General features: G+C 46.2%; 3 protein-coding genes across 3 annotated transcripts in view; all 3 read right to left on the reverse strand.

Annotated features, from left to right (window-relative positions):
• The window catches only part of C922_03222 (hypothetical protein), a gene marked incomplete at both ends in the record, with an annotated part of 9,321 nt that extends 4,337 nt beyond the window's left edge, over window positions 1–4,984 (reverse strand). The window contains 14 exons of the mRNA XM_008818814.1: window positions 103–305; window positions 431–528; window positions 708–779; window positions 941–1,088; window positions 1,294–1,435; window positions 1,637–1,988; window positions 2,172–2,363; window positions 2,640–2,737; window positions 2,940–3,191; window positions 3,445–3,668; window positions 3,801–3,895; window positions 4,026–4,165; window positions 4,359–4,493; window positions 4,694–4,984. Of these exons, the coding sequence (XP_008817036.1) occupies window positions 103–305; window positions 431–528; window positions 708–779; window positions 941–1,088; window positions 1,294–1,435; window positions 1,637–1,988; window positions 2,172–2,363; window positions 2,640–2,737; window positions 2,940–3,191; window positions 3,445–3,668; window positions 3,801–3,895; window positions 4,026–4,165; window positions 4,359–4,493; window positions 4,694–4,984 (2,442 nt within the window). The remainder of the gene's footprint in view (window positions 1–102; window positions 306–430; window positions 529–707; window positions 780–940; window positions 1,089–1,293; window positions 1,436–1,636; window positions 1,989–2,171; window positions 2,364–2,639; window positions 2,738–2,939; window positions 3,192–3,444; window positions 3,669–3,800; window positions 3,896–4,025; window positions 4,166–4,358; window positions 4,494–4,693) is intronic.
• An 882-nt stretch (window positions 4,985–5,866) lies between these two features.
• Window positions 5,867–7,057, reverse strand: C922_03223 (hypothetical protein; the record flags this gene model as incomplete). The annotated part of the gene is made up of 1 exon (XM_008818815.1): window positions 5,867–7,057. One exon carries the CDS (start codon window positions 7,055–7,057, stop codon window positions 5,867–5,869), a length of 1,191 nt encoding a protein of 396 aa, XP_008817037.1.
• Window positions 7,058–8,191: 1,134 nt separating this feature from the next.
• C922_03224 (hypothetical protein) lies at window positions 8,192–13,174 on the reverse strand (the record flags this gene model as incomplete). The annotated part of the gene is made up of 1 exon (XM_008818816.1): window positions 8,192–13,174. One exon carries the CDS (start codon window positions 13,172–13,174, stop codon window positions 8,192–8,194), a length of 4,983 nt encoding a protein of 1,660 aa, XP_008817038.1.
• Window positions 13,175–13,574: the final 400 nt, after the last annotated feature.

Here is a 13,574-nt window from a genome sequence, read left to right on the forward strand (position 1 = left end):
GGACAAATTGGTATGTGTACGTGTGATGGGGATGTCCGCGTGTTGCGGGGATGTTCACATGGAGGGTCCCACCACACGTACACATGTCCCCTACACTTGCACATCTTCACTACACAGGGATCCCCTCCTACCTTTACACACGTACGCGTCGTACTCCAGGCCCTTCAGGCAGCAGCACAGCAACAGCACGTGGTCTTGTATCGTCCCCTTCTTGTACGACAGGAAAAAATACGGAGGGGTAAAGATCGACGACTCGTCTTCATTCTCAATGTACTCGATGTTGTTCAGCCAGTGGAAGAGGGGGCCTTGCAGGGAGGGGTGGAGATGACGAGGTGAAAGTGGAGTGGTAGAGGTGACCAGGTGGGAGGTGACACATTGAAAAGGCATCCTCTGTAGTGCCACCACCATGCTAACGCGTGGGTACACCTACCCGGAGTGGACACTTGGGCGGGCAAATTAATCGAAGTGACGAAGCTGCACAGGGGGTAGTGGTTGCTATCAAACTCGTTTCTGCTCACACAGGGGAAACTGAAAAGGGGAGGAAAAGAAAGGAAAGAAATAAACAGATCGTACACTGGCACACACACACGCATTTAGAAATAAACGGATTGCACTATGACAGAGACACACGCATGTGGCTTCCCATTTGCGTGCAACCGTGCCATCTTGAAAACGCGATTCTCCCGGTTTCCTCTGCCATCTCGTACCTCCTATTTTTATCCGCCCGGGGGAACCACTGGGTGTACGTGTCCTTGAACTTGGAGAAGTCCCGTTCCCACCTGAAGAGGAGCAGGAGAAGCAAAAAAAAAAAAGGAGAAGTCATATGAAATAAGGATCTACCTTCCCAAACATACGTATGCAATGTATAGACCTCTGTATCTTCGTAGCTAAACCAATGGGACCACTCCAACGGAGAGGTAAGACGCTCTTTCTCTCCCACCTCTTCGATAAGGACTTGTAAATCATCGAAGCGTTCTGCATTTTCCCCTTTTCCAGAAAGACTAATCCATCGGGCAATGGGGGGATAACAAAGGCCTCCACCGAAATGGTAGACTCCTTCTTCGTCTGGATGCTCTCCATGTTCAGTGCTTTCAAGTGGAGAGTGGAGTACATCAGCTCTGTGGTGGAGGGGGGGGAGACATCAAAACGGAAGGTACACATGTGTACGAAGTGGATGTTGAAAGGGAAGTTCAAAGGAGAGGCTTCGAGAAAGCTATATCTCCAGTTGGAACTATCCCCCAGATGGTAGTCTCACGTGCGGCCACGCTTCTCTCCCTCTGCCGCTTCTCCTACCTAAGGTGTTCTTATACACGACGGTTTTATATTTCCTCACGTAGTAGTCGTCATAATTGTCGCTGGAAAGTTCCATCCCCTCATTCGCTGCGTCGTAGTTGTCCTTGTAGTCGTTATAGGGGTAGCTGCTTTGGGAAGTTTCCTGCGGGGGGAGGCAGCGTGCAGTAGGATGTGCATCAGAACGAGGCAGCAACAACCCGAGTAGTAGCTGCCCGGTAGTAGCTGCCCGGTAGTAGCTGCCCGGTAGTAGCTGCCCGGTAGTAGCTACCCTGGGGGACACACTCCCTGAGTGCACACTGAAAGAAGCCCGTGCCGCCGAATCCCGTGCCGCGGAAGAACACACCTGAGCCAGGGACCGGTAATCTTCCGTGCCGTAGTTAAAAATGTCCGCGAAGGGAAGCTCGAAGATCCCCAAAATGGTTGAATGTATCTCATTGTTGTTATGGACCTCGAAACATATTTCCCCTTTCGAAATCAAGTCCACTGGCAACACATTCCTTATGAGAGTATCATTGGTTAGCTCTTTTTTATCCACTAGCCGAATGGGGAAATACAAATTCTGGTAAAAGAAAGGGGATGTGCTCTTCGACACTGTGTCCGTCTTGTTGACTATGCCGTCCCACTTCACCCAAACGCTTATGTTCACGCTGTTCAGGTCGATGCTGCTGATGGCTAGATTCTCGCATTTGATTACTCTGCAGAGGGGGAGGCAGCGATGGGTACGATGATGAGGATACATACGCAGGGGTACACAGGGACAGACAGGGGCACACAGGAGCATATATATAGACAGGCACACATCCAGACAGACACACCCATCCAGAAAGACACATCTCCACACATGCATAAGTGCTTGCCCACACGCCCAGGGCACGCACCTGATGACCAAGTAGTGGTCGTTCATATCGAGCTGGTTCAGCAGCGTGACGTCGCTTAGCGGCTGGACGGGCCTCTGCACAGGAATGTCCCCTTCCTCTATGCCGTAGCTGTTAACAAAGCACTTTATGTTCCCCACAATTTCTCCCTGCCTGAATTTGCTCTTGTCTAGGGTTAGCTTCTTCACAGTTCCTCTGCCGGTGCGGTGGGTATAGAGAAGGGAAAGATGAGAAAAAGGAAAATCACACAAACGAAGAACCACAAAAGAGAAATATCGAAACGGAAAAAAATTAAAACAGTGAAGAATGCGAGAATAGAACAGAAAAACTCCACCCAGGCAGAGAGAAAAAAACATCAGTAGACCGCATAGACGAAGCCAAAAAGTGCGCACACCCAGGGGGATCCCTTTGAATGAGCTTTCCTCCAGCGCCGTCGCATCCCCCTTGCAGAAGCGCAATTATCGGCCTTACTTGAAAAACGGGTGCTCCGTAACAGACTTCAAAGATATGATGCAGGACCCAAGCAGGATGGGTGGCTTGTATCGGTAGCTGGTGTTGTGGGACAGCACCTTGAAGTGGTTAAAAAGGGGGAGTTAAAAGGGGGGCGTCAAAATGGGGACGTTAAACGGGGGACGTTAAACGGGGGACGTTAAACGACGAATGACCAACAGAAGCAAAAATCAGCCATGGCGAAAAGGGTGTCCCCTCACTCGCACACACAGCCGCTGACAGGACCATACATACGGGCTTATGCCCATCTGCATATTTTACCGTGAGGATGAAAAAGGCATTGGAAAGCTGATGATACGTCCCAATGAAACAGAAATATCCGGGGTAGAGCCAAAAGTTGTTCTGTGACTTGTGCGAGCTGTGAATCACCCAGTCGTCTTCACTTAGAGGAAATTTGAACCGCAAAAATTTGGGCAGCGTTTTTAAGTAACTGGGCATTTCTGGATTTGCTATGAACCACCAGCTGTCCAGAGCCATGTGGAACTCGAAGATTTCGGACAACTGCATGTAAACCTGCGGAGTGGAGAGGAGGGGGGGGGGTGCGTTCGTGGGTTCGTCCGTCCGTTTGTATATCCTTATGTCTATGTGTGGTCGGAATGGTTCCCCCTATTAGCGCACCCCAAGGGGAGGCACAGGGAAAATCGCATCGGAGAGTACATCACAGGAGGAAATAAATGTAAAGGTGCCAAATTTGACGCGTAAAGATGGCAAATACCAAGCGTTGCCGTGGCTAATATCGGGCGGCCTTGCCGAAGGCGGGAATTACCCCCAAACGCTGGGCCTCAAAAGTGATGTTCCTTTTCTCGATCTTCCTCTTCAGGATGACGTTCGTGTCAGGATCATTTTCAATGACCTCCTTCAGCGTCTTCATGGACGAGGCGTACAGCTCATTGAATGTAAACCCCTTTATGCACCACATTTCGATGGCCACTTGGAAGTTTTGCAAGTCCTCGTAGGATATGCTGAACTCCTTTTCGCTCCAGATGGGCACTGCCAATGGGGGGAGGAAGGTACAGCCAATTCAACATGTCAACTCGGGCAGGCGCGTACACACAGGCACACGTACCAGTGCATATGCACCTACCCTCCAGCACACTCCTGCCGAAGCGAACTCCCCCTTACGTGGAATCTTCAAGTATTTGACCTCCCCCGGTTCTATGGAATATCCAGGCGTGTACAGTACCTCCTTGTTCAGGTCTCCGTAGAGCTTCAGCTTCCTGCGAAAGGAAAGCAGTTAAGTCGAATCGGGCACAGGCATTACCACCCGGGCCGCCACCCGCTCTCCGCACACGCCTCCACACATCGCCGCCAAAGCTGTACCATACTCTCACAAAATTGGAGCCCTACTTGATGTTTCCGAAGGATACTAAGTAAAAGTTTTTCTGTAACTGATTTTCCAGGTTATGGATATATTTTATAAAAAATTCGAAGCGCCACAGCCTCGGCCGCAGCATTGGGTTGTAGAACTCCTTTACGCTTTGTTCTCTCTGTCAAGGGGGGAAGAAAAGAATCGACGGGATGAGGAAGATAAGAAGGGGAGCATCACAGCTTATGGCGGTCACACCGCCAAGAGCTATACCACGGAGAGAAGGCCGAACCGATTAAGAGACAACTCTACACAACACACCATGAACACGTCGCTTAGAAATGTCCACAAACTGAGAAGGCTCTCATCTTAACCTTTAATTCCTCGTACAGATCGAGAAAAGGCTCCTCCATGTCTTCTTCATCATCGGTGGTGCTTACACTTTCTTCGCTGACTTCGGACTCTTCGCTTTTCTTTATCGCTTTTATTTTCCTACTCGGCAGGTACCTCTGCATAAAGATGTTTGACAATGCGAGGGAAGTGAGACAAAAAAAAAAAAAATAAAAAAAAAAAAGAAAAAAAGAACACTGTTGCTGCATCCATTTGGGAGGGGGGGATAATGCCACGTGGCTGTATACCCCGCTGCCCACTTGACACTGTCTCAAAACTAATGCCAAAACACGATAAAGAAGTTTTTACGCAATTTAACCAAATTTTTTTGGATGCTCCGTCCACACTCGTCTTCATCGAATAGCGGCACCTCTAAAAAATGGTCCTTTGGCTTCTTTCCACCTTCTTCACCATAAAAGCTCCCATCTTCATATTCACTGGCATGGTCTTCACTTAGCCGCTCCTTATGCTCACTTTTGTATAACCACACTTCGTCCTTCGGCTCAGTAATATGAACCCTTCTGTTTCTCTTTTCCTTTTCCCCTGCTGCGTCATTATTTCCTTCCTCCTCGTAGTGAAGGATTCCCTTAATCGTATTGATCAGAAACATTTTTAGCGTTTAAAATAGTGTGGGGGCTCTCACTGGTAGCGCGGGAGTTACGCATGCTCTTGTGTATACTTCCGGGGAATTCCCCTTTTCTATTGTGTGCCACCATTCGAATTGTTCTCCCCTACGGTCGCATTTTTTTTTTCTTTACTTCCTCTTCTCGCATTTCAGAGAAAGTGATCATTGGGGAGTTTAAAACAGTGTGCAGGAAAAGACAAAAGGGGATGTGCACCTCACCGGATGGTTGTGCTTTTTCCTCACATGATTGTACAGTTTTTTGTTCTCTTCTGTGCCTCATCTCAATTATTCCATTCACGCAGCGATCTTTTTATTTTATTTGATTTATTTTTTTCTCTTTATTTGCGCTTCTCTAAATGCTGGAAAATGAGAAAAAAAAGGGGAAGTAACTACCCCATTCCCCTCGCTGTAGATAATTAGCCTAAAAACTTGCCCTCCAAATGGTGAATAGTTCTATTTTGTTCCTTATCCAAATTTCCACTCTTAGGCCTTCCTTTCAAATGCGTTTTCTTTTTAACCATTTTTTGTTAAAAAGTCAGAATAAAATTGAGAAAAAAAAAAAAAAAAAAAAAAAAAAAATTAAAAATTGTATAAACATAGTGTGTAAGAAGTGCCAGAAAAAAAAAACTAAAAATCGCCTGACATTGGGGAGTAAAAAGTGGTAAAAAAAAAAAAAAAAAAAAAAGCTAGTTCGTAAATGCCGCACACTTCCAGGAAGCATATGCATATAGATATGCACACAGTTGCATACGCATAAACACACACGTGCTGGCTTTTTCCCAAATGGGCGCATCTACCCAGGAGAAAGGTCCACCCGTTTGTCTGTATGCTTATCGGGTGAGGTACCCAAGTAGACACACGCTCAGCTCACAGAATGAAGGGCGAAATGTCAGACCGTTTCTGGTACTTGATGGCGGTACTGGAGTAGCTATTTTTAGCCTGCAAGTCGAAGGACGCCCTCTCCTTAGAGAAAACGTTTTTCTTCACAAACTGGATTAAATCGTTGGAGGAGAAAAAGGACACGAGTAACTTCTTCTTTTCTTCCTTGGTAAAGTAACTCAATTCTGCTTCATTCATTAATGACCTGAAATTCTCTTCTACGTACTTCTCCTTGTCATTGCTGATGGCTAATTTGGCTAGGTCTTTTTTAATTTGTTGCGCACATTCTATGAACAGTTTTTCATACTGCGACTTTTCGATGTAATGCTTTGTAAGTTTTTCTTGTAAACTGCAATTTATGTTTATTTGCTTCTTCAGTTTCTTTTCTAAATTGGCTACCTTGTGCTGCAACTCCTTGGAGTTGTTCTCCTCCATCTTGGTTTTATGCTTCGGTGTTGACTCGGTGTTTCCGCCCTCTCTCTGTGCTCCACATTGCGCACCCCCACCATATTGTTCTCTTTTTTGCGCTTTCCTTGGGGCAGCATTTCTCTTCTGTGCGTTACCCTCCTTTCTGTAATACGGTCCTTCTTTCGCATGTGTTCCCGTTTCCGCTCCAACACCCATCTCCTCCTTCAAAATCACCTTATCATACATCTTGGCGAGCTTCTTCTCCAAAAACAGCATATGATTCTTCATCAGTTCACTGTTCCTCTTCCATTTCTCCGCCTCCTTTTTCAAGAACTGGGAAACGTTGTCCAACCGTAGGCACTCGTTTATGTACCACTTAAGTTCCTTCTGCAGTTTCTTCACTCGTTCGTCCTTTAGCTCCCTTATTTTTTCTTCTTTGACAATTTTCTTTAAAACACGTATTTCTTTCTGTACGTCATACATGTAGGTGTTGAATGCCAAAATGTATTTCTCTTCATTGTCCTTTAGAATCGTATTAAAGTGGATATTCATATTTTCGATGGTGTTATTTAGGGCTTCGAACCGTTCCTGCACATCTTCATTCTTCTCTTCAGCTTGGCTTGTCCCCTCGATTGTTCCCTCTACTGTTGCCTCGATTGTTCCCTCCATTGTTCCCTCCATTGTTGGCTCATTCTTTTCTAACTCCTGACTGCCCCCGTTTGCGTCCCCCGCCTGCGCAGCGCCGGCCTGGCTCACTTCCTCCGTTGTCATTTTTGGCTACACATAAGGGCGTGTATACAGACACATGCTCAGGCATAAATATATGTCCTTTCAGGCGTTTCCTTTGCTGCACTGCTTGTGTCTGCCCGCAGGTCTACACTCAGGTGCGAACCCTTGCCCGTGTTCACGCAGGCTTCGCAAAATGGCTTAGACAGCGCATATGAGAAGTGATACCGAGAAGCCTTCCTAACAGTTCCTCCATCAGTGACATAGCCCTAACAGTTTATGCTCTCATCTACACTAACGCGAAGAAGAAAAGGAGAAAAAAAAAAAAAAAAAAAAAAAAAAAAAAAAAAAAAAAAAAAAAAAAAAAAGAAACCTAGGTGCTTCCCGCACACATGTGTGTATGTAGGCAAACTTTCAAATGCTGCCTCTCCCCCCCAGGACAATTAAAATGCTTATTCGATTTGCTTAATTTTGTCTACCTTCCCATAATCGCGCATAAATCTTTGCGATTCCTCTGGTCAAATTGGGAGTCTACATCTGACTAGTACAAAAAGTGAACTTACCCTTTCTGCAGCGATGGCGCGAAAGACAATTATCCTTCCCGCATCGTTCCATCCGTCCATTTTGCCCTTCCCTATGGTGTATCACTAAAAAGGGGGCTGCTAATCAGAATATACACCAATCTCCCTTTCCAGTAGCATTTAGAAAGGCATATCCTTCCAAAGGGGGTCATCTTGCCGTAAGGAAAACGCGGGAAGAGAAACCCTTTACCATGCTACTTCATTAGGCGAACAATTTTTTTACCCCAATCGAATGCACAGATGGGACATATTCGACATATGCTCCTCCATCCTCGGAGGTGTTCGTTGACAATATGTCTAACCCTTTCCTCCCATGGGGACGGCGCCGAAGAAAAGTCAGATTCGCTCTTCTTTTGCCTGGTCGGTGTGCATGGGAAAAATTTTCTTTACGCATATTTGCCTCATTTAAATGTGCAACACGATCAGAGGCACCAGCAGACACGAAGACAGACACATACTCTCCGCGCACTCACGGAAGGAGGTCGCGACGGGTGGACAAAAAAGTTGGAGACGAAAATGGGGGGATAAACAAATAGGTGAATAGGAAAACGGAGAACATATAGATAGGCGGGTAGGCAAAGGGCGTAATAGCAAACGGCTAAGTGCCACACAGCCCATTGGGCATATACTTGCTCCGCTTCAACCCGGTAAAGGACTTATTGCTGCAGTCGTCAAAGATGTTGTAGTCGCTTACAAATCTGCACTTATTAAGTAAGTATTGGACCAAATTCTTCGTGGCGTACTTCTTGGGTGACTTATGAATGTAGGGCTGCGAGAGGAAGACGATGTATAGGCAGTCCTTAACGACGTCTGACAGCTCTGAGAGGTAACCCAAGACGTCATTATGTATCTGCTGAATCTGCGTTATTTTATAATTTACCTTTAAGTTGATTTCAGCAGCCTCCAGATACTTCACCGTTTTTAGCAACGTGCTTTGGAGTTCATGCAACGTCTTCACCTCGTGTACACCGAAGAACATGTCTCCTAGGAGGGATTCCAAATGAGCATTTTGCTTCACGTCCATTTTGTTTGACACAAGGTAGGGTAAATAAGAATAGGTCTTTCTTATGCGGGGGGACACTCCATACTGGCTGCTTCTATCCGGGGTATCCTCCATGGAGAAGTCTGTTCTTGGTCTCCCTCGGAAGGAGGTACTCCGATGGGAAATAGGCGAATTGTCCGATGAGTACTCCTCCGCATCGATTGATTCGCTTCCCCGATGGGCCATTTCCCTTCCCCGATAAACCGTTTCTCCACCGCCAGCGACCGCTTCTCCATCCCTATGAATGAATAAATGCTCGATGCAGTTCGCCAACACCTTGTAATCATCGATAAGGATCTCAAACAGCTTCCTCATGTTCTCCATTCGAAGGGCATTCATTTCCTCCTTGCCGCCGCGACCCAACATGGACAACTTAATTTTGCACAGGAAAAAGGCAGTTGCTGCTGGGACGCTTAAAATCTTCACCTTCTGCGAATGCTTTATGGAGGAAAGCAGTTCGCTCGTCCTTTTACTCCTCCGATTGGGTAGCTTCAGACACGGAATGATCCCATCAAACGCCTCCTCTAATTTCAGCGTGCATGGCGCTTTAAAGAGAGAAAAAATTAAATAATCCGATAAGTACTTCATATACTTCACTTTGGTCACTAACTTTAGGAACCTCTCCTCCAGATAAATGAGATGCTTCACTTGATTGGACTTCTCCTCTGTCCTATTTAAAAAATATAGCGATGTGGACAGGCACACATACGTGTTGCACAGGTCCTCCATATAGACATTATCAAAGAGAAATAATTGTCTGTGATTTTTTCTTGACTTTATTACGCTCGACATGATTGAACAATTGCTGCCATCGTTACAGGGGGCTCCCTCCGTCTGACAACTCCAGTAGGGGCCACTTCCAACGCTATGTCGGCTACCGTCCACTTTATTCTTCACGTACTCTCCTATTGGAGAGTTCCCTGCAGTTCCTCCCTTCGATGCGCCTTCACAAATGGGGTACTCCTCATCATCGGCGTCTTCACTCTCGCCAAGTCGGGCGGATCCCCGCGAGGTTCCCTCCCCCTCCGCCGCGTCCCGCAAATCACTGCCACGCTTTACATGACGGCTGCTTCTATCCTTATTGTAGTAATAAAACAACAACACGTAGTACGAGTACTGCACCATCGTCCTGACATGCTCACTAAGAATGTCATTCGTGTGAAACAAATTGGATGAAATAATTATTCTCAAGGATCGCAACAAGGAGACAACAAAGGGGATCGTCACGTTACGGTCCATCACCTTCTCAAACATCTCCGAATGCTCCATTCTGTTCATTTTTTTCTTACTAAACAAATCGTTAGCCTTATCTATGTCTATGATATTCATCTTGGGCGTCATCTTCAACAGGGTGTCGAAAAATTCGAACAGGAAAGACGGACTGAAGTTTTTACAGGCACAATAAAAGTGGTACAACTGAAAGGTGGTAATGTGTTTCATCATCGAGCCGTATGACGAGGCACCACCCATAGTCAGTTGTCTTCCCCTATTGGACATTCCACTTAAGTCGTAAAAGAGAAGCATTTCCTCCAGTCTCCGCTTTATAGACTTCACCAACTCGTACGTGTGTTTATTCGTGTTTATGGAAAAGTGAGTGAACTTCACGACATCGCTTAGCACGCTGAAATCATAAAAAATGAGGTACCTTTTGTACAGCTCGCTCTCCTTGTGGGTGGGGTCACCCCCGGGGCACTTCCCGTCGGACTCGGAATTCTTCTCGTTGATGTGTTTTATTTCGTCTATCAGTTTGTCTCTGCTCCAGGGGGGGCATCTCCTGTTGGGGGGCGCACCCTTTCCCGCTTCGTTGCTCGCTTTGTTGCTCGTTTCGTTTCCTACTTGTTTCCCTGTTTCTTTCCCCGCTCCGTTGCCCCCGCGCAGCTCCCTCGTGACGTCGTCCAAACTCTTATCAATCCGCTCGCACAGAAGCATCACTATATTTTTGAGCAAAAATTTGTTCTTCTTATGCTTCTTCCCCGAGTCGTGATTGAAGCTGTAATTCAGGAGGTAGCTGTTCACGTCGTAGACATTGTCCCTGATCTGCAGAAGGTCGTAACTTTTTAGGAGATTCCTTGGATTCGCAAAGGTATGTGTCTCCTCCGGTTTGTCATAGTAATAATTAATCACTTTCTTCTCACTCAGGTTGAAGCATATGCTTTTTTTTTTTCTCTTCTCATCCAACGTGTCGTCATTTCTGCTCTTGAGTATTTTTTTGTAATCTGTGGGCGACGGGTTCCCCTTCACGGGGCTGGTTTGATCTTCCCTCTGAGAAGTCAATGTTCCCCCTTCTGGTGCATTTTCCGCTTCTCCCCGTGGGGGGAATGTTTCTTCTTCTGCTACGTTTTCCGTCTCTCCCTGTGAGGGCAATGTTCTCCCTTCTGGTGCGTTTTTCGCCTCTCCCGATGGGGAGACCACCTCTTCGCCTCCTCCCACGAGGGTGCCTTTCAACGGGACAGATACCTCACCGCTTACAAACCTGCGTGCCTTCCTACCCCCTTTTGTCCCGGTGCTCACAAAAATCTCCATCTCGGGCACGAAGGAAAAGAAAGAGCTTATCTTAAAAAGGCGAATAAGCGTCTGATTATCCACAGTGGAAAAATTCAAAGCATTATCGATGTAGTAGCGAAGCTTATTAATGAACACATGCAGAACCTGGTTCTGCGTGCTCGACATAAAGATCACCTTTCCCAGGCACTCGGACAAGAAGAGTAAGTTCTCTAGGGAGTAGAACTTCAATTTCTTGTTTAATTTTTTAATAAAAATAGAAAAGGTAGAATTGTACAGATCATTCATGTCGGACTGAAAAATGTCTGTATTGTTAAACCCTGTGTAGTTAAACCCTTTGCAGTTAAACCCTCCGCTGCTAACCCCTGTGACGTCCATCCCTGTGGTCGGAGAATGCATCAGCGGGTAATTATCGACACTCTTCATGAAACGGATTAAGTGTTTCTCACTTTTTAATTTCACTAAAGGATTCCCAATGGCGTGATCGATAATCCTATTAAACAAACTATGACTGAAGACAAGAAAACGAAGGAGAATAATCAAGCTGTAGCTAAAATCATATGCTGCCATCTGATCCAGATTTTTCTCGTACGTCATTATAACGGCGTGTATACTTTTACTGTTTATTTGGTTCGTCATCTGGTGCACAGTTTTGGAAAAGTACTCCTTTTGAATGAGATCGTCAATATGTTTTCTAAACATTCGATTCAAATAATCTCTTAAAATTGGGACGTGCTCAGATTTATTGGAGAAGTAGGTCAACAGGGTAAACCACCTCCTGATCATTGTTACGTCTTTCTCTGTGTTTCCTCTGAAACTGGACGAATTATTCGGACATGATGATGCCTCTCCCTTGTCGCCGAAATCATCCAGTCTTTTTTCTTCACCCTCTACCTGCCACTGCTTCTCCTCAAGCGCGCTCGATCCCCCCTTGAGGCCCCTCCCGTTGCCTGAGATGTTTAAAAGATGCTTCAAATTTTTCATGTACGATTTTACCTTACTTTCGCGCTTCTTCGCCATTTGCGCGGGGTCGCCAAGTCGGCCCTCCGCCGGGCTACCCCTTCTCAGCTGTGGCGAGTCGGCCAGCTCTGCTTCTTTTGCTCCTCCATCTGCTTCTCCTTCTTCTCCCCTTCCCACTTCTCCCCCACGCACCCTCTCGTGCAAATATGTTATGTCCCTCCCCCTGAGGGACAACACCAGGCACTCGAAAAAGGCGCCATTCAAAATGTTGTTTTTCACGCTCTCGTCGACATCCTTCAGGTGGTGAAGCACACCGTAGTACTCCATGTTAGTGAGCTTATCAAAAAAGGCGCTCAATTCTGCTTTATACTCTTCGCCCCTGCCTTTTTTCGACACCAATTTGTCTACCTGCAAAAATATGCTGTTCCACGTTTTGACGTCGCTCTCCTTTGACAACTGCTCAAGTATACAACGTAGCAATTCGCTCAGACTTAATCGGGAAAATTTCACGCACTTGTCTTTTCTTATCGATACGGCAACGATTTGCGTGAAGTTCCTAAATTTTATTTTTCTCATTTTACTAGAGGTCCAAATGCCTGCGCTGCTCCACTTACTCGAGTTACTTAAAATGTTTCTATCGTTCAGTACATTTGGGGATGGTGTCCTGCGGGTGGCCTCTTCTCCAATCCTCCCTGACCTCACGTGTGTGTGTACAATTGGGGCGTCCCCCACCTGTTTCGGCTCTTCCCCCTTGTCCAATATGTTCCCCTTTATTACTCTACGCCACGCGTGTGCCTGACTATCCTGCGCGCTGCACACATGCGGGGCATCTCCTCTTTTAAAATTAGGACATACCACCCTGGCGACTTGTCTCTTAGACGATCTCCTTGCTCGTGTGTTATTATGTAGGAACAATTTCTGACTGATATTGACCAAGTCGCTATTTCCAAATTTCCTTGCACACGTGCTGACGGGAAGCCTGGATTTACGGTCAATTCCTATACTAATATATTTATGTATTTTTTTACACTCATGTTCAGCCCTGTACGCCCTTTTGATCGCAAAGCGGCTCATCATTTCTCCTCTGGCGCTTCGTAGTGCTTCTCTTTCCCGATCACCTTCAGAGAGCTTGAAACATTTTGGCCCACCTCCCTGGGTTGCTAAGCCGCTTGTTCCCCCTCCCCGGAGTGGTGACCTCTGATTTGTTGTTCCTTATTCGTTATTTCTTATTTGTAATTTTTTTTTTTTTGCACTTTTCCAGAACCGTTCAGGTATTCTTTTTCCCCTTTCTTGGCTAGTCAATATTTTTTTTCTTTTCCCCACTTTGTGCACAGTTGTGTGCGTTTCGATTTTACACCTTCCTGGGGGTGTTCCTACTACTTCGCAGCAGTGGTTAGCTGGTATCTCCCCTCAAATGGTGGTTAAACGAAATATCCCTACAAACAACTCAAGCTTGGTGCTCCACAACTTAAGCTTC

This window comes from Plasmodium inui (genome assembly GCF_000524495.1).
Source record: "Plasmodium inui San Antonio 1 unplaced genomic scaffold supercont1.13, whole genome shotgun sequence".
Lineage (NCBI taxonomy): Eukaryota > Apicomplexa > Aconoidasida > Haemosporida > Plasmodiidae > Plasmodium > Plasmodium inui.